Genomic DNA, 24,879 nt, shown 5'->3' with positions numbered 1-24,879 from the left:
CATGTAAACTTTAAATCAGTAACCTGGCTTACCATAGACTATTCAAACTTTTGTTCTGGTACTGATGGCTTTCACATTATGTAATCCTGAGGGATGTTGCAAAGACAGGTGCATGGGTTAGATGATAATGCATGAAATTCTATCTATAGAGGCAGACGAGGAATATATCTATTATTTCCTGAGTTCCAAAAGCATTAAAGTGGTAAGAGCAGAGAGATGGTTAAAGGAAGAGAGGCTTTTGTTTTGCCCATGTGCATTACGATGGCTATGAGCCTTATGATCAGTTTCAGCCTTCCTGTTGTTGTCCATCAACAGACAGCAGTATTGGGAGGCAAAGGCAGGAATCATGAAAATTATAATCAATGGAGTAATTGGCACCTCATGTGGAGGAATGTTGTGACTTTTGAACGTTCGAAATTTGCAGTTAATTTTTCATTTACACTACAACTTGAATTTATCTGGCACCTTTGAAAGGGCAAGGCCCCAAGGTGCTTCAAATCAAATCAACTTTTATTGTCATTGTTAGTGCACAAGTGCAGTACAACGAAATGTAGGCTTGCGGCTCCCGAGAGTGTACATTTGGATTAAGACATTTAGACATTCAACATACATTTGGCTTGTAGTATATTAACATAAACATAACCATAATAAAGTGCATTGGCAGATGTGCAGGCTTTAGAGTTTATTTGTGGAGTTCAGTAGGATGACAGTCCTGGGAAAGAAGCTGTTCCTAAATCTGGTCGTACGGGTGCGAATGCATCTGTAGCGTCTCCCAGATGGCAGGAGGGCGAACAGACTGTGGCTGGGGTGGGTAGGGTCTTTGATGATGGACCGTGACCTCCGTAAACAGCGTTTCTGGTATATGTGCTCTATGGTCGGTAGCCGGGTGCCGGTAATGCGTTGGGCAGTTTTGACTACCCGCTGCAGGGCTTTCCGGTCATAGTAGCTACAGCTGCCATACCATACTGTGATACAGTTTGTCAGGATGCTCTCTATTGTGCAGCGGTAGAAGTTAGAGAGGATCAGGGGTGACAGGTTACATCCCTTCAGCCTCCTTAAGAAATATAGGCGCTGCTGGGCCTTCTTCACCAGAGAGGAGGTGTTGAGGGACCAGGAGAGGTCTTCCGTGATGTGGACTCCGAGGAACTTAAAGCTGGTCACCCTTTCCACCACAGCCCCATTGATGTGGATGGGGGGGGGTGACTTCCGCCTTTGAACTTCCTGAAGTCCACAATGATTTCTTTGGTTTTCTTGATGTTAAGGGCCAGGTTGTTATCGGCGCACCACTTCATGAGATGCTGGACCTCCTCCCTGTAGGCTGACTCATCGTTGTTGGTGATTGAGGCATGAGGGAAATGGATGCTGAGCCAAAGAAAGAGAGATTAGTATAGAGGCACGGGGTGATCAAAAACTTGGTCGAAGAGGTGGGTTTTCGAGAGGAGAAGTTGAAGAGTGGAATTTAGGCAGCTAAGGCATGGCTGCCTATGATGAAGCAAAGGGGGAAGATGCCAAAGAGACCAGAGTCCGAGGAACGGAGAGTTGGCAGTAAGTTTGTGGATGAAATGTAAGTTTTTTGAAACCAGTGTCCCCTCGTGTCAGTTTTTGCCCATTTTAAACTGCACAAGTCCCTAAAAGCTTTCATGGTAATTGTGTTTTTCAGTACCTTTCCCATTTCATGCAGTGTCAATTATGTACCATTACAATAAAAATGAAACTTGCATATTTTAACACACTAACTATACTCTTACATTGATATTGCCTAGATTGGAGCTTTTCATTAACTTTATTGGATCTGTAGAATTGCACCATGTTCAATTTGAATAAAAAACATTCTCTCGTGATGCTTAGAGCATGTGTTCAATAACCAGCCTGTTGTCTGTCTGAGAAGCTGTGACTCTATTTTTGACTCTTTGACTCTTTACTTGGCTTTTGTGCTTTGTGTTTTGCGTAACGAATATTCACAGACCAGCCAAGTGAATAGTTTTCTGTTGTGGAAAAATGGACGAAATCCCAGAATGCAAACCCCAGAATACTAGAATTCCCTGTAATAGGAACAGAATTTAACTTATTCAGTCACCATTAACTATTGCCCCGATTGTAGGACATAGCAGCCACTTTGTATATTATAAGCACTTTCAGGGGAAAACTGATCGAGTTGCCAATGCATTCCTAAAACACCAGCAATAATCCCAAAATCCCATGTTTAAAAAAAAAAGGAATTTAACTTATTCAGTCATTGGCTCTGGTTATAGTATTTACTTTGACTTGAGCGCCACTGTTTGGGAAACGTATAGTGGAATTGTTGTATGATTGTGATGTTTCTATATGTATACTGGAATAAAGATGAGCTTAATCAGCTTGAGGCCCCAGTTGCAACATGAAATAAACTGGAATTTTTATTAGTACTTACTGCTAGTAGATAGTGATTTCAGAGATGTAGGCTTCTGTCATGGTCTTGGCTAAATCAGATTACTCCTTTAATTTTTCTGCTAACACGTCATACCATTTGGTTTCTAATGCTTTGAAGCTTGAAAGTCATCGGAAATTATGCGTCTAACAGGTTCCATCGCACTGCATTAGGCTCAATTACTTTGGGCAAAATATTTACATTGGAATCACAGCACTGACAATCTAATCAGTAACGCGCACTTGTTTCTTCATTATTGCTCATTTCCTCCTTGTCCCATGTCAATGACCTCAGTTTTCTCTCGAAGAATTGCCATGCCTCACGGCCTATTTTCAGCTCCCAGAACCATTTCTTCTAAGATGACCACATGTGTGAAAACGCGTTACTGCAGCTTCACTAAGTGTGGGTGAGTGCCTTGCCAGCTGCTAGACCTCGTACAAATGAGCCTTCACTAAGGGTCATTGCTCATGCTGTCTGCAGACCGAGAGTTGGCTGACACGCTTTCTGCTTTGCAATAGAGTGGAAACCAAACAGAGCAGCTGGTAACAGTGCCTTGTGGGTGACTCGTGTGTGGACAGCTGGTAATGAATGTCCAGAAACGACAGACAAATATGAGAGTAGGCTTGTTCTGATCAGTTCTGCTTGGGGTGTGGCATGCCATGCCATGCCAAGCTAGAACTGACCAGCAACATACTTACAAAAACAATTGTTTTATATCCCCAGTTAGGCACTTTAGAATAGTTATTTTCTGGATCTTACTATTTTGATAACTTTTGTTTTGGGGGTGGAATTGAGAGTGAAACAAACTTTAAGGTAACATTGAAGAACAAGAGCGTGATTGAGAATAGATAGAGAACAGGTCTGTGACCTGTAAGAATAGTTTATTAATAGTATCTTAATTCTGCAATCCTTCAAACATTTAAGTCCACATTTTTGTATTTAAAAAATATTTCAACAGGTTACGTGGCTTCTTTGCTGTAATTAAGTTGGTATAATGTCATATTGTTCTGTCACTCTGTTGAATTTAGTGACTCATTTTGTACCCTTTCCTACTCTAAATTATTCTTTCCCAAGATCTTAAAACTGAGAAACTCTTTACCTTCCTCACTCTCCTCTTCTGATGGGCTTATAGCTTTTAAACTCAAGCTTGGAATGACCTAACTACAACTAAATTTAGCTCACCCTTTCTCCATCTCTTTTCCACCTTGGTGGTGTCCTGTTCTAAGCTCTTCATCCAACTTCTCAATTTATTTTAAAACCTATTCAATAGCATTTGGCTTCCACTGTAGTTGCACAGTTGCCATTAATCCATACCAACTTCCAGGGGTAGTATTGATCTGATCTGGTTCGAAATTGTTCACTTGAATAGTGCTGTTATAAACCATCAGCCCACCAAAACAGCAAGATGCTTCCGGCATTTATTCAACAAAAACGTTGAACTCTCTTGAAGAACGCTTGTACATTTCTATTTTTTGTTTCCAATACAAATAGTTTCTGAAGAACAGTGATTCTATTTCTGTTGACTCAATTGCCTGCTCTACTTATCGTTGAATGAATGCAGTCCTATCAGTGAGGACTATATATGGGTTGAATATTCATGATCTGACAACAGACAGAGTTTCTAAAATTGTTAGTGCAGTATTCCATAACATTACATCCAACTAAACCAGGAATATCTGCAATGCAAGTACAGGAAACTTTCTGGTATCCGGCACGGACGGGACCGACCTGGTGCCAGTCCATCAACAATGCCGGATAACCGAACGCTATAGTAAAAGATACGGAGCTCAGAGCTCCGTATAAAGCAACAAACCCTGTTGCCAGCTTCAAAACAATCGGCACAAGTTGCAAGCGTCTCTGTAGCTTAGCAACAGCTTCAGCTACACCCTTGCACAGCCACAAATGGAGTTAAAAAAAAAAGTAACTAAAAGTAAAAAAAAAAAGTTATCTGAACCGACTCCTGAATTTTGCCGGTGGATAGAGCGTTCCGGTTATTTAGTGGCCGGTTAATCGAAAGTTTCCTGTAAATTGTCTGCAACAGCTGAAGACAGTCGACAACTCTATTCTGATAACTTCCCGGTTCCTATTCAATGACCTCAGCTGGGATGTTGGATGATGATTGGCCGTGTACATGGTCGAAAGTTTGCCAGCATTTGCTTCCATGGGCGACACATGGAAAAAATGGGGGCCTGAATGAGGTAACAGAGGACTTCCTACAGCCATGGAATCTACCACTTTCAGGAGAGGAGGAATAAGGGAAAAAATGAAGGAGAAAGTAAATGAAAAGCCAAACCTCCGCACTACATTCTATAGCATTTCCATGCTTATATGTAAATTGTCGGAGTTAGATTCTGAATTTGAACCAGAGAATCAGTTATTTAACTGTTCCACTACTGATTTGGCCAAATGTTCTATTTAGTTGGTTACTGATGGAAGAAACTTTCTGCTTGAAATGCGTGGTTATGTTGCATTTCTTCGTGATTTGAATTTTCTGCATCTGGCAGCCATTTCTACTTGCAAGCAATTCTGATGTACTATCTAGTCCAGGCCATCTGACCTGTTGAATGTCTAATACGCTGGTGTCAGAAATGTACCTTCTATCTACTATATTCAAATTACCAGCTACACTTTTTAATGTACGTAGTTTATTCTGGCTTTCCAGAATGTTGAGCTCTGAATTTACTGCTCGTGCAAACAAGGTTGCCCAGAGGTAAACCATAGCATTTTATTTGACCTTGCTGAGTACAGTATTGAAATAATCCATTTTTTGTAACATTTAACACGTTATTTATTGTAAATTGTATTGTTACTGTAACATTTATCTATCTTTTGAGAGTTTTCTGAGGGTCTTTGCTTAATCTGATCATCTATGCGTGTCAGAAATTGTTACCAATCTACCAGGAGCATGACATATGGTGATGAAATGTGTCGCAGGTGTTGGTGGTCACAAGGTTACAACGCCTCTTATTTTCGACTCCTTTTGATGTGTAAAATTAAAATGACTGCAGTTTATTTTTACTGTCAATAAAGATTTGCATAGAGCTCTGAGGCAGTGCCCTCAGACAGCAACCATCTGTTTCCACAAGAGAAAGTTATTCTCCTGGATCTGATCAGAGGCAGTGCCAAATCTAAACTAGTGACAGGTTTAATTTATACTAGATGCCATCACCTGTGGGTCCTGGCCCTGGTTTGCTGCTTAATCTTTCAATCCCTGTTAAATTATGTTTTTATTCTGTTTTCTCTAGACTAAATTGAGAAGACAGAATTGAGCTTTGTTCTACTCTGTGTTCTTAAGAGAATAACAAGGCATTTGAAGGGATCTTTTAGATTCCGCCAACCAGTCTGAATTCAAAAAGGTGACGGGGAGACAGTGCTAACAGTTGCTGAAGGTTAAGGGAGTAAATATCCCAACTGATTTTTGTTATGGGGAGGTTCATCTCCAAACTTGCTGAATTAGGTTATTATTTCTAAAATGCAAGGTGTGGATATTAATGGCCCAGATTTTGCGGTAGAAATAACGGTGAGGCTATCGGCGCTCACTGTTATTTCGGAGTAAATGAACAGCAACTTCCGGCGTCCGCACATGCGCAGTTAAATGCAGAAATCAGGAAGTTGCTGTCTGAGTTGCCCTGCTCCACCAAAAGCTTCGCTATAACAGTATCGCGACGAGAGACTTGGCATTCTCGTATATGGAAGGGCGCCAATTTGCGGTACTTACCCACTAGTTATCCACTAAACATTCCAGAAAATTGTTCATTCAAGTATAAGTGAATTTTTAATCGTGTGATAGTCTTAATTACTGCCAAACAAACTTTCTGGCACTGAAAATTAACTTTTAAATGTGTGGCGTCTCATTCCTTCAGATTTTAATTATTGTTGGAGTTTTTAAAACTTTTTTTTTTTAAATGTTACTTTCTGTCTCATCTCTCAAGCCCATCTTTCCCCCCTCTTTATTTTGCTTTCTGTACATGATTTGGCATTGAATTAAATATTCTAACTTGCACTTCCTGGTTCAGTATCTGCGTGCCTCAGTAAGGATTCTTCAATCTGATTGGTTAAGGAGCCACACCGTTACATTCCCTGTTCAAGCCAAGCAAGGGGCATTGTTCTGGACAATTTTGTACAAGGCTTTTCTCCTTTTCTACCTGTTTTCAGTACTTGTCCTGGTCATGGCCCTGGATTTCATGTAGTGGCCTGGAGGGAATCCCTTTTGACACCGTTCCCCACAGTCAGCAATAGTCCTGACCGGATGGGGCATCTGCCTGCAGGAGAACTGGATTCGGGGCAACTTCTGGCACAGCAATTGATTGTCACCAACGATGGTTAGCTCTAGGACACTTCCAGGGCATATCACAGGACAATGTGATGTGCGTGCAGCCAGATTGCATTACAGTGGTCCTCTATGACTGTTAACAAGATGAGGGTGGGGGAACTTATTTTCACTGCCTTTGTGAACCCGCTAGTACAATGATGTCTGAGCCACAAGATTATTCTCAGCTCAGCATTTATCGAACACAATTGCTTTCATGCCCCCAACCTACAGGAAACTTTGTGCTATCCGGCACCGACTGGACCGAGCTGCTGCCGTTCCCTCAAAACTGCCGTACACTCCAGAGCTAATGTTGAAACATACGGAGATTTTCATCTCCGTATGAATCAACAAACCCTACAGCCTCTAAACAGTCGGCAAGCGTCTCTGTAGCGTCTCTAGCTGAAGCTGGTGCTTAGCTACAGACGTTGCAGAGCTTGACTGTTCAAAAAAAGCAAAGAAAAGAAACACAGAATAAAAAACGGCTCCTGATTTTTGCCGGTGGCTCGAGCTTGCCGGACGGTTCGCCTCCGGATAGCACAAAGTTTCCTGTATATTACTTTGGTATGTTCTGATGATGTGCAGTGGTTTCAGAATGAAGCAAAAGGATAAGATTACCCACTTGTAGGGTCTTCTTTATTCTTAAGTATGATGCATCTTCCACACACCACAATCCCACCTGTCCATCCCCGTGGGTCCTGTAGATGTAATTTTAGGAGCAGGTTAGTGTTAAGTGCTTAGTTTTAGTTTAGCTTTAGGTCAAAGCAAACTGACAAAATGGCATAACTCATGTGGTTTCATACAATGTGGGAATAGGAGAGAGCCTGCACCACCATCTATCAGCAAGTGCTACAATATGCACGTTCAGCAAAACCTCAAAACCTGTCAAGCTAGGCATTACTTCCAAGATATATAGAGGTCGCATATTAGTAGAAGAATGAGGGAGCCCATCATGGTGAGTAAAAAATGTACAAAAAGTGAACCAACATGTAAATCAATAACATTCTAGGTATTTTAAAAAACGCAAGATAAATGGGTATTTCAGTTGCCTAAGCTTGTTGCACCTGTTCTTTCAGGGGACAGCTCCATCAGCAGTGTTGTGAAAAATGGACGGTGGTGTGTGAAGACACACAAGCGAAAATGGCGAGAATGGCAGCGGCAGCTGCATGGGGACTAGGTATGTGATTATCTTCAACTCTCGGGGAATAATGCACAGTTAGCATTGTTATCTCCATTATAATTTGCTAATTTTACTAATGTGTTCTGGGATTGTTTTCTAATGAGTTATATGGAGCCAATTTTCTATACTGAAAGTAGATTTTGTGTATGTGTGTGAGAAAAAATAAAGTCGTTCTTGGCTTTAAATTGTAACTAGCCTTTTTTAGTTCGAGTGAGTACTATAATGTAACAGATGTACCATTCATCAGTCTGTTAAAGATGATCTTGCATTGTGCAAAGATGCAGCTACAGCGGTGCCGCATTAATATGGCATTGCTCACTGACGAACACCAGAGATTCGAGTGCTGAGCTAGCAAGGTACAGCTAGTATATATTGTGATCTATATTTAATTATCTGTAGCTTTGCATGCTCATTGGAAGCTGATCTTTGTTTACTGTGGTCTGATTTCCTATTTAAACGTCAGCCTCTGCCAGATTATTTCATAGAATTACAGACAAATTACAGCACAGACACAGCCCATTTGGCCCAACTGGTCTATGCCAGTGTTTATGCTGCACACTCACCTCCTCCCACCCTACTTCATCTCACCCCATCAGAATAGCGTTCTATTCCTTTCTCCCTCATGTACTTATCTAGCTTCCCCTTCAATGTATTTATGCATTTCCCCTCGACTACTCCGTGTGGTAGTAACTTCCACATTCTAACTACTCCCTGGGTAAAGAAGTTTGATCGAGCATAAAACTAGAATCATAAAGGACATTCATGGTGTTGGAGTCCGACGTTAAAGTTGGCGTATTAAGTTTAAAAATGATTGCGTATATTGTTTTTGACAAGATACCATGTATGGAGCAAGGGGCAGTTTGGGCTGAAAGTATTTGTTCCCTTACGCCACACCCCCAAGTTTAGTATTGTTCCTTGAATTTTTTTTTCATGAAATGCGATTTTTTTTTTTTTTTTTTTTTTTTTTTTAAACCTGAAATTGGGGCAGTTCTGTTATGCACTGCATCCTATACTCACTATAGGCTGCAGTTTGACAAAATAACCACATTCTTTGATAAAATGTGGCTTGTGGACAGTGCGGTGTATTGCAGCATCAGCATGAGGTGCCACAGAGTACGGAGAGGTGCACGGTTTGATTTCTTCCACCACTGTGTTGAGTTGCTGATCTCAGCTGCGGTGCGGGGATGGTGGGGGGTTGGGGGGCGGGGGGTGGAGAGAATGGATGTCCTTTCTGGGCCATTGTCACACAACTGCTAGCAGCTGGTTCGCAACAATATTTGTGACGGCCTAGGAATAATTTACTCACCCCTCGGCTTGGCTGCTGTGGGTGGGTGGCTCAAGAAGATCAATGAGGATTGTGGGGGGAAAAGGAAGGATTTCATACTCTCAAAAATAAATAATGTGTGCTCTGTATATTTTGACTACTCCACAGAGCTCTTTTGAAAAAGGATGATTCAAAACAAAAAATAATGCGTCTCGATTCAGTGGAGACCTTTAGTATATTTGCTGATGCAGATTCCAAACAGCTCTGCTTCAATATATAGAACGTTTCTTCATTATGAAGTTACTAACACTCATTTGTTTTAGCTACACAGTAAAAATACACTCGGATTGGGTATTTTTCACTCACCGAGAGCAATTGATTACTGAGGAGAGACCATTAGCAGCCATCGGGCTCCAGACCATAATATCATGCTGTTTACTGAAATTACAGAAAAATCTCATTCTTTGGGTTCTAAGCTTTCTTTTCTTTTGTTGCCAGGGTACAGGGTGACTATCAATCCACAGAAATCTGAGTAATAAAGCTCCTGTTTTGTGAAATTTCATAACTTAAAAATCCTCATTTTGACATTTCTAGTTTTTCTATATATTTTAGCCAACCTAAACAAATGGAATAACAACAGAAAATGCTGGAAAAACTCAGCAGGCCAGGCAGCATCCGTGGAGAGAGAAACAGAGTTAACGTCTCGGGTCGAACTGGAAAAAAGCAGGAAAAGAAAAGCAGCCTTCCGGACTCAATATCGAGTTCAACAATTTCAGATCATAACCTCGGCCCCTATTACTTTTTTACTTATAATTTTTTCCACCCCTTTGTTTTGGGTCTTCCTTTTCTCTACCCGCCCCCCCCCCCCCCCTTTCCTTTTGTTTCTCTCTCCCACCTGGCAGCTGTCTCCTATCCTGCCAGTACACTTCACACCTAATCTCAGCTGTCTTTTGTCTCCACTGGCCCATTACCATCTCGTCTGGTTTCGAATACCTTTTATTGTCTCTTTTACTTCTTTTGTTCGATCGCAGCCCTGCCTTCGATTTATTTTATTTTATTTCCAGTTTTAAAGAAGGGTTTTGACCCGAAACGTCAACTCAAATTTCTCTCCACGGATGTTGCCTGACCTGCTGAGTTTTTCCAGCATTTTCTGTTATTTCAGATTTCCAGCATCTGCAGTATTTTGCTATCGTACTAGATTTTAAAGCAAGTTTAGGGGCATGGCAGCTGTCTTTCATTCTGCCAGCGCAATTCACACTCCATCTAGAGCCATCCTTTTGTCTCTTAACCTGTCCCATTACCATCTCCTCTTGCCTTGAATATCTCTTAATGCCTCTTTACTTCTCCTGCCTTCCATCCTATCACAGACCTTCCCTTTTGTTCTTTCATCCCCTCCCCCATTTCCCAGCCCCTAAACTTGCTTTAAAATCTGTTCCTTTTCCTGCTTTTTTCCAGTTCTGACGAAAGGTCTTCGACCTGAAACGTTAACTCTGTTTCTCTCTCCACGGATGTTGCCTGGCCTGCTGAGTTTTTCAAACGTTTTCTGTTGTTATTTCAGATTTCCAGCATCCGCAGTATTTTGCTAAACAAGTGGAAGATTGAAAGTATTGACTTAATATTTGTTTTCTTTTAGTCATCTGGAGATAAGTAACCCTTCAGTACTAGCCTTACTCGTCCAGCTGCTGTTGATGAGTATACTCATTGACTCATTCTCTACCTGAAAGGGCTGAGTCGTTGAGGATATTCAAGGCTGAGATAGATAGATTTTTGGAATCATGGGGAATCAAGGGATATGGGGATCAGACGGGAAAGTGAAGTTGAAGTCGAAGATCAGCCACGATCTTACTAAATGGCGGAGCAGGCTCGAAGGGCCGTATGGTCTACTCCTGCTCCTAATTCTTATGTTCTTAGAACTCTTCCTGTATTTCATGTAACAACAGATTGACCTGTCCACATTTATGATGGCACCATGTCAATCTTCAGTGTCTAGGCTTTCAGCTGACTTTAATACAACTCTTTAAAGTTCTATCAGGCAACGAAAACCTATTTTTAAAGTTTTGCTCCCACTTCCCAAATGGGCAGTGGGTTCCAAGAGGAAAAACATGGTAAGTATTGATCTTATAATTAATTCTATAGAAAAATAGATTAGGGAGGGATAATGAAGAATACAAATAGGATTAATAGAAAATTGGAAAGAAGTAAGCAGGAGGAAAAAGTGCAAGTTGTTTAGAGTCTGAAATTTCTCATTGAGAAATGGACATCATTTATTTTTTTTAAAAAAGGAACTCCAAGTAGCATTTAGTAAACGAAGGGCAAGTGATCTGTTATCGCTCGGACTCTTTTCAGAAAACTGCATTTTTACTTCATCTGGTACTTATGCAAGATAGCAATACTCAACAAATCAAGGCAAGTGCCGAGTTCATGGGATTTGATGTGGGATAAGTCAAATCGCTTGCCCTACCATAATAGAAAATAATTGGCTGGACTCTTGCATTTTTGGAGAGCAGTGCAACAAAAGTGAAGCCAGTTTTACTTAACCAAACAAATTTAGGACATACCGCAACTGGGAATTTAAGCCATAAAGGCTTCATCAGATAACAGCCAAGCTAATGTGTGCATGTGTAATTTTGCACGTAGCGCTGATTGTGTACGTTTCCTGACAGGTCACTGGGACAGTATGGAGGAATACGCCTGTATGATTCCAAGAGACACTCATGATGGTGCTTTCTACAGAGCAGTGCTGGCTTTGCATCAGGACCTCTTCTCCTTAGCTCAGCAGGTACGTGTCATTTGTACAGCTGATAGACATTTCCTGTAAGTTTCAGGGGTGCAGCAAATATTAGGGTAACGTTGACTTTTTTAACCTAGAAATGTATTGTGATTCTATTTTTTTCGTTTGAGATGTGGGCGTCGCTGGCAAGACCAGCATTTATTGCCCATCCCTAATTGCCCTTGAAGATGGTGGTGAGCCGCTTTCTTGAGCCGCTGCAGTCCGTGTGGTACTCCCACAGTACTGTTACGGAAGGAGTTCCAGGATTTTGACCCAGCGGCGATGAAGGAACGGTGATATACTTCCAAGTCAGGATGGTGGGTGACTTGAAGGGGAGCTTGGAGGTGGTGGAGTTCCCATGCGCCTGCTGCCCTTGTCTTTCTAGGTGGAAGAGGTCGCGGGTTTGGGAGGTGCTGCCGAAGAAGCCTTGTCTTGTAGATGGTACACACTGCAGCCACGGTACGCCGGTGGAGGAGGGAGTGAATGTTTAAGTAGGTGGTTGGGGTGCCAATCAAGCGGGCTGTTTTGTCGTGGATGGTGTCGACCTTCTTGAGTGTTGTTGGAGCTGCACTCACCCAGGCAAGTGGAGAGTATTCCATCACACTCCTGACTTGTGCCTTGTAAATGGGGGAAACGCTTTGGGGAGTCAGGAGGTGAGACACTCGCCACAGAATACCTAGCCTCTGACCTGCTCTTGTTGCCATAGTATTTGTGGCTGATCCAGTTAAGTTTCTTGTCAATGGTGATACCCAGGATGTTGATGGTGGGGGATTCGGCAATGGTAATGCCATTGAATGTCAAGGGGCTGTGGTTTGACTCTCGCTTGTTGGAGATAGTCATTCCCTGGCACTTGTGTGGCACGAATGTTACCCGCCACTTATCAGCCCAAGCCTTAACGTCATCCAGGTCTTGTTGCATGTGGGCATGGACTGCTTCATTATCTGAGGACTTGTGAATGGAACTGAACACTGCGCGGTCATCAGCGAACATCCCCATTTCTAACCTTATGTTGGAGGGAAGCTCATTGATGAAGCAGCTGAAGATGATTGGGCCTAGGATACTGCCTTGAGGAACTCCTGCAGTGATGTCCTGGGGCTGTGATAATTGACCTCCAACCACCACAACCATCTTCCTTTGTGCTAGGTATGACTCCAGCCAGTGTGAAATAGGTTAGAGATGAATAAAAGTGTTGCATATGGCAAGACAATTACACTATTAAGTACTATGCAAAGTTGAGAATTAAAATTATGTTATTGTTTGGGATTTCCTTGAAGGTACTTTCAATAACAGTAGATCTGACCATAAATATTAAACAGATTTTTACAGTTAGCAGTCTTGCCTCTGGGTCAGGAGGTTGAGAGTTCAAACTTCCCAGCAGGACTTCACATAATCTGGACTGGCAGTGCTGTGCCGTATTGGGGATGCACTGCTTGTCTGAGGTGCTGTCCTTTCAATGATGCATTAAACCCAGGGCTGTCTGCCTGATCTAATGGATATTACTAATCCAATGGCACATTAGAAGAAGAGCAGGGAGTTATCCAACAGAAGGCCAGGATAACTGATCATTCATCCATTGTGGATTTTGGGATGTTACTGGTGCAGAATGGTTGCCACGTTTTCCTTCAAAATGGTCATTACACTCCAAAAGTAATTCAGTGTGGTGAGGTACTTCAAAATAATTCAGTGTGATAGTGATAAATCATTATTTTTATTGTCGGTAATGTTGGTAAAGAGGCTGTTCGGTTTATACATTGCATTTCTGATGATCACTGTTTAATTAGCAACAACATACTGATGACAGAAAATATGTCCTGTATAGAGTGGTACAATAGTTTGTAAATATCAGAATGTTTATGTTTCTTTGTGCTCTGGGCCAGTATCCGAGTTGAAATGTATTTTGTCTGCCGGGATTAATGCAACATTACTTTAAACATCTGGACCAAGAGTTTCCGCTTTGGGCACAATTGGCGATCTGGGCGCAAATTACGCTCAAAGTTGCACTAGTTTTTGGAATCGAATTTTTTTCCTCAAATTTCCACTCGAACCTATTTGCATATCGGCGAACATAAAATCTGCCACGAACCAGTGCAATCGGGCAGCATTTTAGAACATAATTTTTTTTAAAGTTTTTGCATTAAAATAAATACCTAGATATATTTAAGAGTGGTAACCTGGTGCAGCTTTATTAACCTAGCTGAAAATGGGTTTATCACAAAAAAATAAGCATTTTTAATCAATGTCTAGTCCACCACCTGTAAGTAACCCGATTTTTGACTAACTGAAAATGACTTTAAAAACTATAGTGAACTATTTACTAGTTACATTGGTGTACAGTGGTCAGTTTCTTAGTAAATTAATATATATATTTAAAAGCTTTTAAAACGTGTATGCGCCTAAAAAAAAAAAAAAGCTTAATTTTAAGAGCTACCTCGAAGGCCTGCAAACGGGCTTGATTAGCGGAAACTTAAATTGGTGATTAATTTAACCTGGGGACATGGCCAGTTTTGTGGGCGGGGTCGGCTTCCAACGCAATGTTTTTTAAACTATCACACAAGATCGCGGCAACTCGATTTGCTCTGAACGTAATTTGTGCTTAAAATTCCTCTCTACGCTGGTTTGGCCGATTTAGGGCAGATTGCGTTGAAAAAACAGCGCAATCGAGCAGAAGCTCCTGCCATGGTCTCCTTTTATATCAAAACTTGACTTCACGGCCCTTCCGCAGTCCCACAGAACACACTTGAACATATCTTGACTGTCTTATTTTCAATTTACTTAAACCAACACCACCAAAAATACAAATTCTCTGGACATTTATCTCATTGCTGTTTGTGGGACCTTGCTGTGCAAAAATTGACTGCTACATTTCCCTACATTACAACAGTGACTTCACTTCAAATGTAGTCACTTCAAATTGGTTTTGAAGCACTTTGAGACGTCCTAAGGCTGTGAAAGGTGCTATATAAATGCATGTCCTTTCATATGGGGAAAATAAGTTTTTTTTTTTTACACACACACTCTAATAAATTTCAATCAAAACCAAAAAATAATTACAGGGAGTATAATGCAGAAACAATCAGAATTACATATCAGGTGAAACATTAAGATGTTGAAGATTTCCAAAGTAGGAAAACAATGAACTAGATGTCACAAAAACAAAGGTTTCTATAGGTTTAAAATAGGTGTGTGTGTGTTGCTTGTTCAAAGTGTGCATTCAAAAATATTGTGCAGGCACAAATCTACTTGCAGCCTCTGTAAAGCACTAAAATACATTTATATTGATGCTAGATCATTGAAAAATTGGCCCTTCTAGTTCACAATATTTTCGTGTGAGTGGGCTTTTGTTCTGATATTTGGGCTGCTTTTGTAATGATTGCTAAAATGTTTTTCATCGCTGTTGTTCATGGAGAAACACTTGCAGGCACAACGCATCCATCAGCATCTCACCTTTCAGGTGGGAACCCTTCATTTCAGCTGATGAACAGCAGTTCATTTCAAAATCAGTGGGCTATCACCAGCATTAAAATTCCACTGATCAGAGAATCTAAGCTCATGTCTCCACTGAAAGATTAAACTATAATGTCTTCCAAATGCTGACGAGCCTGCTTTGTATTTCCAGCATTCAAGCTTTCCTTTTTATCTTAAAGATGAGGGTATAATTACATGAATTCAAATAAAATCAATCTTTTTTTTAATGGTTTCAATGCCCCTGTATCCACTGGAAGTGGGTAGATTTATGTTCTGGACATTTTATTCATCCGTCTGTGAGCATTACCTTTTCACCCCAGTCACTTTACTAAAACAAATTTTGAAATTTGATTAGATTTTGATCAAAGGCACCGGGGGCAGTAAAGGAGTTTGCAATTATGGCTCCTAAACTCGTATTTAATTGTGTGCACACACATGGAAGGGTGAGTCTCCTGCTGGGAAAGGATCTCCAAACCAGCCATTTGAGATTTGTAAATGATGTCACTGGGATATAACATGCTTGCTGCCAGCTGGCTCATGGCTCATACTGAGGCCCGATTGCTCTGACCCACTTCCTGTCCTCGACTCTAGTTGCAGTGACCCCTGACCTCATTAATAAATCATTCACATCTTTTGACAATTCAGTGTATAAAGCCCAGAACTTGATAATAAAATTATCTCCAGCCCAATTTTATTATTGTTCGTTACCTTTACCTGTACCTCCCTTTATGCTGGGCACTCTTTGGATCTTGCTGTAGCCACTTCAGTGCTGTTTCTTAATGTACTTCAGATGTTGACTTGGCACCCTTCCCTTCCCTCGCCTTGCTGAGTACTGTAACATACTTGTTTTAAAGTTTATTTTTTATATTTCTTTCTGATGTTTCAATTAATACTGTTCCTTTTTCTCTTTGCTGCCCGTTGTATTGAGTTGAGCAGTAATAATGTTTGGTATTCAGATGGGAGCCAGTCAAAAAAAGGTTGAAGGACTCCTATGAAATGTAATTCATGCAGATGTTCGGCTAAGTCCAACTTTGATCAGCCTACAATCAATCCCTTTAGGCATTTGCCAAGACACCTAAGAAGAGGCTTTTCCCTTCTGACATGTTTTTCAAGGTTACCTTTGTCAAACCTGAAAAACCCCCTACAGTCGCTGTCAGTTTAAATTAGCAGATTCATATGTACGAAATGATGAGCCGCATATATAAGTTTTTCTCGTGCTGTTACCTACAATGTACATCTGTCTTGTACAAAGTTCCATATACAAGTGGATAGTTTACAAATTAAGTTTCAACTATTCAGTTTTTCATGTGAATTAAAGCAGAATAAATATGCTTTTTTAAACTATGATAATCACAAAAAAGTGATTGTGTTAATTCTACTACCAATTTTATTTGGCTTTCAAAATAAGCCTCAATTACGAGTAGTTGTGTAAATTTGTGACAATCTGTTAAAGCAGAATTGAGATTTATAATATGTACTTGTCGTCATTAAGACCACCCATCAATACTAGTAAAGGAGACTACTGAGCTTTAATGAACAAACATGGAAATTACTGAGAGTTGGACTGTCTACTGTGGGCGTATAAAAAATCATCATGACATTTTACCTCTTCGGTAAGCTGCCCCAAACACCCACTACCTTGCGCCTTACTATAAAAGGAAACTGAGACCAGATCTCTGCAATGTTGTAGAGAAGCCCACGGGTGAATTTTCTGATGTCCATAGCTGGATAGCTGAAAATGGAAACTCTGGAATTGCTGCCCTGTGGTACAGATTTATTCTTGCTTGCATCAACTTAAGTTAACTCCTGTGTTAGGCTTCCTCTGAAGTTAAATTTCTAGCCTCTTTCCACAAAGTGTCTAGCTGCTGGAAAGGCGACATAAGAATGCCATCTGGTGTCATATTTTTCCCTTGTTGGCCACAAAAGCATCACTTGAGGAGCAAATGGAGATGCCCATTTGTAGCCGGACTGTAAGGAGGGGATTTGGAGAGAAAATGCATTAACAATAACTCTAGTAGGTGGCCTTTTAAATTAGTTCACAAGGATCGAAGCAGCAGCATATTGTTCACAGCTTAATAAAACAGTCTAATATTTTTCCTCTTCCATTGTAGTGCATTGACAAGGCCAGAGACCTGCTGGATACAGAGTTGACTGCCATGGCTGGAGAGAGCTACAGTCGTGCCTATGGGGTGAGTCTAATAAAAGATTGAACTTCATGATCCTACGTGAAGTGCACGAGACGTTTTGTTCTTAACTTGCATCCTTTGTTCATCAACGATATAAACCTTTCGATCTCGCGCTGAATAAATGATGCAGCTTGGCTATTCACCCCAGCCAATTCAGCTAGCCAATACTGCCAAGTCACATCATGCTATTTAACCAGCTTGTAATTGAACTTCGTGCATGCAACAATCCCCAATGACTAACGTGCTACCATCTGCTCAGAAATAGTTAAAAATATTGTCCAATGTGAGTCTCTACCATGATGCCTTTAGAATCCATGGAAGAAATCTGTAATAGAAACGGTCAATAATGACGCTGCTTGCTTTAATTCGTTTGGAAACATAGAAACATAGAAGATAGGAGCAGGAGTAGGCCATTCGGCCCCTCGAGCCTGCTCCGCCATTCAATGAGATCATGGCTAATCATCCAAATTCAGTACCCGGTCCCTGCTTTCTCCCCATATCCCTTGATCCCTTTAGCCTTAAGAAATATATCCAACTCCTTCTTGAATATATTTAATGAATTGGCCTCTACTGCCTTCTGTGGTAGAGAATTCCACAGGTTCACCACTCTCTGGGTGAAGAAATTCCTCCTCATCTCTGTCCTAAATGGCTTACCCCTTATCCTTAGACTGTGACCCCTGGTTCGGGACTCCCCGACCATCGGGAACATCCTTCCTGCATCACTCAACCCTCCGCTCAATGATGCACTGTAAATGCTTGCTTTGCTGGCTTGTTTGCTTCATTTATTGAATGGCTCATATTTTTTGCATTAGGTCTTGAACAGTGGTGGTATAATTAATGAATTGTTAAAATTGGAAAATATAAATGTAACAGCTGTTATATTTATGTGAATGTGGCAGACACAGAGTGATAATTAAAAACACACAACAGAATAATTAATTGTTGGTCTTTTCCAGAATCAAGTCTGTGCTGGAGATTTCCCTTGACTGATTTGTGTCCCTATGGCTTTTATGGGCTGAGTTAATGCATCATATTTTGCCTTAACAAATAAAAGCCAGACACTAATCATTCTGTGGTATTTACTGTATTACAGCACATAAATCAGGACATGAGGTACTCTGGACAGCTCCTTAATAGAGTTGGGAAAGCCTGATTTATAAGCCGTTGAAACTAAGTTGAAGAGCTGGCTACGACGCTTACAGCTGTCGATGCCCTTCATTCCCAGCATCTGATTCCATTATTTGGGCTTTCCTTTTCTTTAAAAGGGCATCTTCATACCACTGTACTTGTAATTATAAATCAGGTGGAAGTTCGATCCAGAGGCTTCATTACTCAGGCAAAAGGGTAAACATTTTTTTAAATGAAGGAACCTAGATGAATAATGTACTGATGCTCAGTAACAGGTGGAAACTTGTGGACAAACTTTAAGCTTTGCTGCCTATTGGTTGAAATTTCTGTCTGGCCCAGTTGTTACATTTATTGGACATCAAGAACTGTATTATCTGATCTTTGCCTATCGGGTATATTATAGGACATAGATTTTGTGGATTGGTGAGCTTGAATTTTTTTGTGTTGTTGGATAATGTAGTTTGTTTAATTTTCACTTATTTAATCTTCATTGTGAATTTTTCTCAAGAAATTCCCTTATGACACTTGCTGCTGTGCTGGAAAGCTGAGATATAAATACATATTGAGATTATTTTTTAGAAGTGTTGTTTGCAGTGCTGCACCTGAAGAAATGTATTAAAGGAAATGTTGCCAGTAATGGGCAGTAATTTGACCCTAATGTTATCCCTAATAATGTACTTAACCCTACATTTGGGTAACTCCTTAAACTGTATCAACAAGTCGCACTCTGTCTCACCTCTGAGAATTATCAGGCTAGTACAGAATTTTGCAATTGAATTGATGCGAAAGGAGGAGGTAATTGAGAGGGAGGGGCTAGGCGTTGATGAGATTTAAACACAAGAATATATATTTTTTAATTTGAGGTACAGGAAACTCTCGATTTACCGGCACCTAAATAACCGGAAATCTCAGTTAACCGGCAAAATTCAGGAGTAGATTCAGGTAAGTTTTACTTCATATTGTACTTGCCTTCCTCGATCTGTTGCTGTGCAAGGGTGTGGCTGCAGCTGTTGCTAAGCTACAGAGACGCTTGGAACTTGTGGCCATTGTTCTGCACCTGTTGCTAAGCAACAGGGTTTGTTGCTTTATACGGAGCTCTCAGCTCTCCGTATCTTTTACTGTAGCTCTCGGTTATCCAGAATTTTTGATGAACCGGCACCACATCGGTCCCGTCTGTGCCGGATAAAAAAGAGTTTCCTGTATTGGGGAACCGAGAGTCAATGTAGGTCAGCGAAGACTTGGTGCGGGATAGGATGGAGCAGCAGAGTTTTGGAGGAGGTGAAGGTTACGGAAGGCGGGAGGCCAGATGGGAGAGAATGGGGATAGTCAAGTCTGGAGGTGACAAAATCATGGATGAGGGTTTCAGTAACGGGCAGAGGTGGGTGATGAGGCAGGGGTTTCTTGAAAGGTCTTTGTGATGGAGAGGAAATGAGGTCGAAAGCTCAGCTTCGGAACAAATAGGACACAGAGGTTGCGAGCTATCTGATTCAGCTTGAGTGGCCAGGGAGGGAAATGGAATCGGTGGCGAGGGCTGTGAGTTTATAATGGTTCTGGATTTTCAATTATCAATGACTGATCACAACATTGAGTAGAATTTCTAACTGCAGAACCAGGGGGGGAAAAAAAAGATTTTTACCAGTGTACAATCACAGACGCCTCGGGGTCGATTTTCTGCCAGCTGTCGGGCGGCTTTTCATGCGGCCGGGGGCCAAAAATCGCCGAAAAAGCGGGTTGCGACCCCCCCCCCCCCCCCCGCCTGATTCCCCGCCCCGTCCGACTTTCGGACCGTCGTTTCTCCGTGACCTGCTTCAGTCCCGGCTGTCGCTGGCGGGACTGGTCGTCGGAACACTAATGACCAATTATTACCTTGTTGAAGTAGATTTTCCGGGGCTTTCCCCACGTGAAACACACCTGCAGGGAACCCCGCTGATGAGACCTGGCGTGAAAACCGTTGGCTTGCTTGCTTGCAGCTGCAGGTCAATCGGAGAAGCTGCGATTTAAAGGGACAGCACTTGTATGTTGCAGGACCTTGTTGTTGCAGGTTTGAAGCTACTTCTTCAAGGCTTAGGCACAGCTGTGGAAGGTTGGAGTCTCACACACTTCTCCAATGCGATTTCCTGGGAAGCCCCTCTCGCCACCCTCACTCAGCGCTTCCTCAGCGGAGGCACCTACGAGAAGCATGGGACGCCTTTTTTTCCTTCCCTTCTTGCCATTAGAGGATCTCCAGCAGCAGAGGCGGCAGCAGCAGAACCAGGAACAGCATGATCAGCAACAGGAGCACCAGGCTGCTGTTCACTCCCCTGAAGCTGCACAGGCCAAAAGGGGCCAGTGCTTGGAAGTGGCTTGAGAGCACCTTGCTGCGCTTTAGGGGGCCATGGGGACCCGTTTCTGCACTGGCAGTCCTACTCAGAAGGACTTCCATGAAGATCTGGTTTCTCTGTTCAGCAGATGGCCAATGCTCCTCAATAGATGTCATTCTCTTATGAGCACTAACCATGTTTTCCGTACCCTGGCGAGTTATCTCCTGCATGGAGGTTGCCAACCTTTCCATGGTGATGCGTTCATGCGCCAATGACTCCACAAAGGCTCTGCTCATGGTCGCTATGGACGCCTCCATTCACTCCACACTCGCAGCGACCCTGGAGACAAAGCCTGCCAGAGACTCCTGCATCTGTGCATGGAGATCCATCACCTCTTCTCTTGCGGATGGACCCAGAGGCAGAGGGTTGACATGCAGCGCAGCTGAGCTGAGCTGGCAGAGTCCTGCGCTCTCCGACGAGGACTCTCCACTGCTGTCCCTGTCTCCAGAATCTGCTGAGGCTCACTTGTGAGCTGTGAAACACCAGGTGACAACACTACTCTATGTCCCGAAGGTCCCCCCGAGGCGTGAGTGTCTGCGCTGGTGCTGGGTGCGCTTACTTCTGCTGACGCTGCACCCTCAGAGGTTGGAGCTTCCTCTGAGGAGTCTGGCTGCACAGCCTCTTCCTCCTCCACAGTGAGGACGGGGGCTCTGGATGGTACTGTGGGGGAGTAAAGGAAGGAGTTAGAGATGTAATGCCAAGGTTCTTCTGGTGACTCCCAGCGAGTTGGCATCTGCTGACACCTGCATCCATGCAGCATTGGTCTCAGTGGGGAAGAGGACCTCCCTGTGGGCCCTAACCCCATTCAATAATGCCTGCAGTGAAGCCTCGTCGAATTTGAAGGCAGCTCAGGGTCTGGCACTGGCCACAGCTGCTGCAGGCTCCTCTGCCATTGTGCAAGAGTGGTTGAGAAGCTTGCTGGACACTTTGAAAGCACCACGAATGATGACATCATACTGTGGGGATTTCTGACTCGAATTGGACAATTAGCAAGGCTTCCCACATGCTGGGAATTAATTGGCCACTTGAGGGAAAATTGCGTGGAGCTGGCTGACACTTTGTGTCAGAAACCCCACATTCGGGGAAACGCGACCATTTCCCACACAAGCCAAAAATCGGGGCCCTCAATTCCAATTGTGGTGGCACCTCAACTCCAAGAGCTGATTACTGTGGGTTTCCTCATGTTAAATGTAAAGCTTCCAATTAATGAACACTGCAACTAGTTGGAGGATTAAGTTTTGGAGGAGAAGGGACTGTGATGCAGCAGACCCAATCTCCTGAGTTATTTGCAAAATCTGAGAAAAGCTTATAGTTGCACCAAGACTTCAGTGCCGTCAGAGGTCAGTGTTTCTCAGTTGAAACTTAGATAGAGGAGCCAGCTGCAGCTTTGCCCTTCACCAGGAGTTCCATAAACCCATTGGTATTCAATCCCCAAAATAATTGCTGGCTAGAAGTACAGAATTTTCCCATTATAAAAGTATTACTAAGCATTGGAGTAAGGCTGTCTCACTGGGGCATTTAATGTGTAATGAACAATGCTAAAAACAATATATCTTTCCACATCCCAGTTCAGAAGAGTTAGTGACCTTTTTGAGTGAATTATTTTACATTTTTTTTCCTTTTGTAAACTGTTGCAACTTGACAGCTTATTCCAAAAACAGTGCATCTGTTCCCATTGGTATAGGGCTATTATTGTGGGATGGGGAGGGTGTAGGAGACTTTGGCAGTGATACTGTGGACTGGTGGTCCAAGGCACATAATCCAGAATGATTTGCTTCTGCTTTAATATACAAATCTACATCTTCTGGCTCTTTCTAAGTGATTACAGGAAACTTTCTGGTATCCGGCACGGACGGGACCGACGTGAAGCCGGTTCATCAACAATGCCGGATAACCGAACGCTATAGTGAAAGATACGGAGCTCAGAGCTCCGTATAAAGCAACAAACCCTGTTCAGCTTCAAAACAATGGGCACAAGTTGCAAGCGTCTCTAGCTTAGCAACAGCTTCAGCTACACCCTTGCACAACAACAAATGGAGTAAATAAAAGTACCTGAACCGACTCCTGAATTTTGCCGGTGGATAGCGTTCCGGTTACTTAGGGGCCGTTTAATCGTAAGTTTCCTGTAGTTGGTTTATGGGCTGGAGAGGGAGTCTCAGCGGATAAAGGCTCAGTCCCTTTTTATTTTCTTTTTGGCAATTTCTCCTCCCTCTTCTGAAGGCGTTGATTCTTGCTGGGGTAAGATTACAAGGCTGCCCGATCGCTCGCAACACCTTTCTTCAGAGGCCATTCCTTTTTTGTGAGCCTGGACAGTGAATGTCGAGAGGCTATTTGACTGTCGAGGCGGGTGGGATCACAGTTGAGACTGATCCTGATCCCCACCTCCTCCACACACACACGCACGCAGACTTCTCAGTCAGGATCACTGGATAGTGATCAGTAGTGGGAACCCCGGATGATTTTTTTTTTTTCTCTTTCTGCTTCCAAGTCCTAACTGTTTCTCTAGCTGAGCTGAACTACTCAGCACAGACCCAAAGGTCTAGTTTTTAAACACTCAGGCCTCTTAACAGTGAATAAGTGGACTCAGATGAAGATAGGTTATTTAAGTCCGTGGTTTTGAAATTTTTCTATGTAACCATCCTTTTGCGCAGCATTGTCCAATAGAGTCGGATCAACATGCCACAGCTGGTGAATAGGTTCCATATAATAGAAATGCCTTGGTATCAACCAGGAACCCGACAACCGCCATGTCCAAAACAATCTTTTCTTTTCTAATGAAAGATTTCTCATGTATGAGATGCATTTGCACGCACTTTCGCTTGTAAGACCTCCACACAACAATGTCTGCCTTTGATGCTCTTGGTGCACTCCCAGAAGCAGATCCCATGTCTTGGATTCAGTTGTGCCTGTACTGTCCAATCTAATCATACAATAGCACAACTTAAGAGGGCTAACAATTGTGATCTGAACTGGATATTATGGGCTGGATTTTCATTCAGAATTCGGGAAGGAGGCGGGACTACAACTTTCGGATTGTAGTCCCGCCTCCATCGAGATGCGGCCAGTCCACGCGATTTTCACTTGATTGACCTTGTTGAGCCCGCCCAGCGGGCTCAGCAGGCCAATTAAGGGCCACCCGGCAACAGGTGACGTCACAGACTGAAATTTCATCTTTCAAGACGTGTTGACAGATGAAATATCAGTGTTTCACAGCTGTTTGAAGCTGTCAAACACTGACAGTCTTACTTCTAACATGAGTCTTTCTACGCAGACTCAGTTAGAAATCTCGCCGGCGCTGAAAGCTGCAGGCTGTCACTTTTGACAGATCGCAGCCATTCTGTTTTCTGTGCCGGCTGAATGATGGCCTCCCGAAACCTAGAGGAAGAAAGGCTGTAAAGGTAAGTACAGGTAATTTAAACTTCTTTACACACTTTAGACACACCAAACACACTTACCTTTGCACTTGTGCACACATCACTCACCTGAACACCGACATCTCGACCCCTCCAAGTCCTTCAATCCGACAGCCCGACTCCTCTAACTTGGCGTGGTTTGGAGCTGTCGGGAATCCCACACGACAACCTTCAAAATAGGGATTAGGCTAAAAACTGCCTGTTAACTACCTGTTAACAGGCAGTTAATTGACACTAATCCCTTCCCGCCTCGGTCGGCTGATCCCAGTGCAGGGCGGGTACCCGCCTCCTTGGAAACTTACATGGAGGCGGGTTTTGGGCGGGATGGTGTCGGGACCCCCGAATTTGGGCTTTTAACCCCCCCGCACGCCTAAAAGCCCGCCTCACGGCACACTAA

At 42.6% G+C, this 24,879-nt stretch overlaps 1 protein-coding gene across 5 annotated transcripts in view; it reads left to right on the top strand.

Moving 5' to 3' along the window:
- The window catches only part of mtor (mechanistic target of rapamycin kinase), a 315,741-nt gene that overhangs the window by 212,166 nt on the left and 78,696 nt on the right, over positions 1-24,879 (top strand). For all 5 annotated transcript variants that reach the window (XM_085966859.1, XM_085966857.1, XM_085966858.1 and 2 more), the window contains 3 exons: positions 7,793-7,893; positions 11,824-11,939; positions 17,507-17,584. In XM_085966859.1, coding sequence (XP_085822985.1) covers positions 7,793-7,893; positions 11,824-11,939; positions 17,507-17,584 — 295 coding nt within the window. The remainder of the gene's footprint in view (positions 1-7,792; positions 7,894-11,823; positions 11,940-17,506; positions 17,585-24,879) is intronic.

Source organism: Somniosus microcephalus, chromosome 25 (assembly GCF_052327205.1).
Source record: "Somniosus microcephalus isolate GS21.2 chromosome 25, FLI_Smic_1.0, whole genome shotgun sequence".
Classification (NCBI taxonomy): Eukaryota; Metazoa; Chordata; class Chondrichthyes; order Squaliformes; family Somniosidae; genus Somniosus; species Somniosus microcephalus.
Note: the sequence above shows the minus strand (reverse complement) of the source record. Positions and strands in the feature narration are given on the sequence as shown.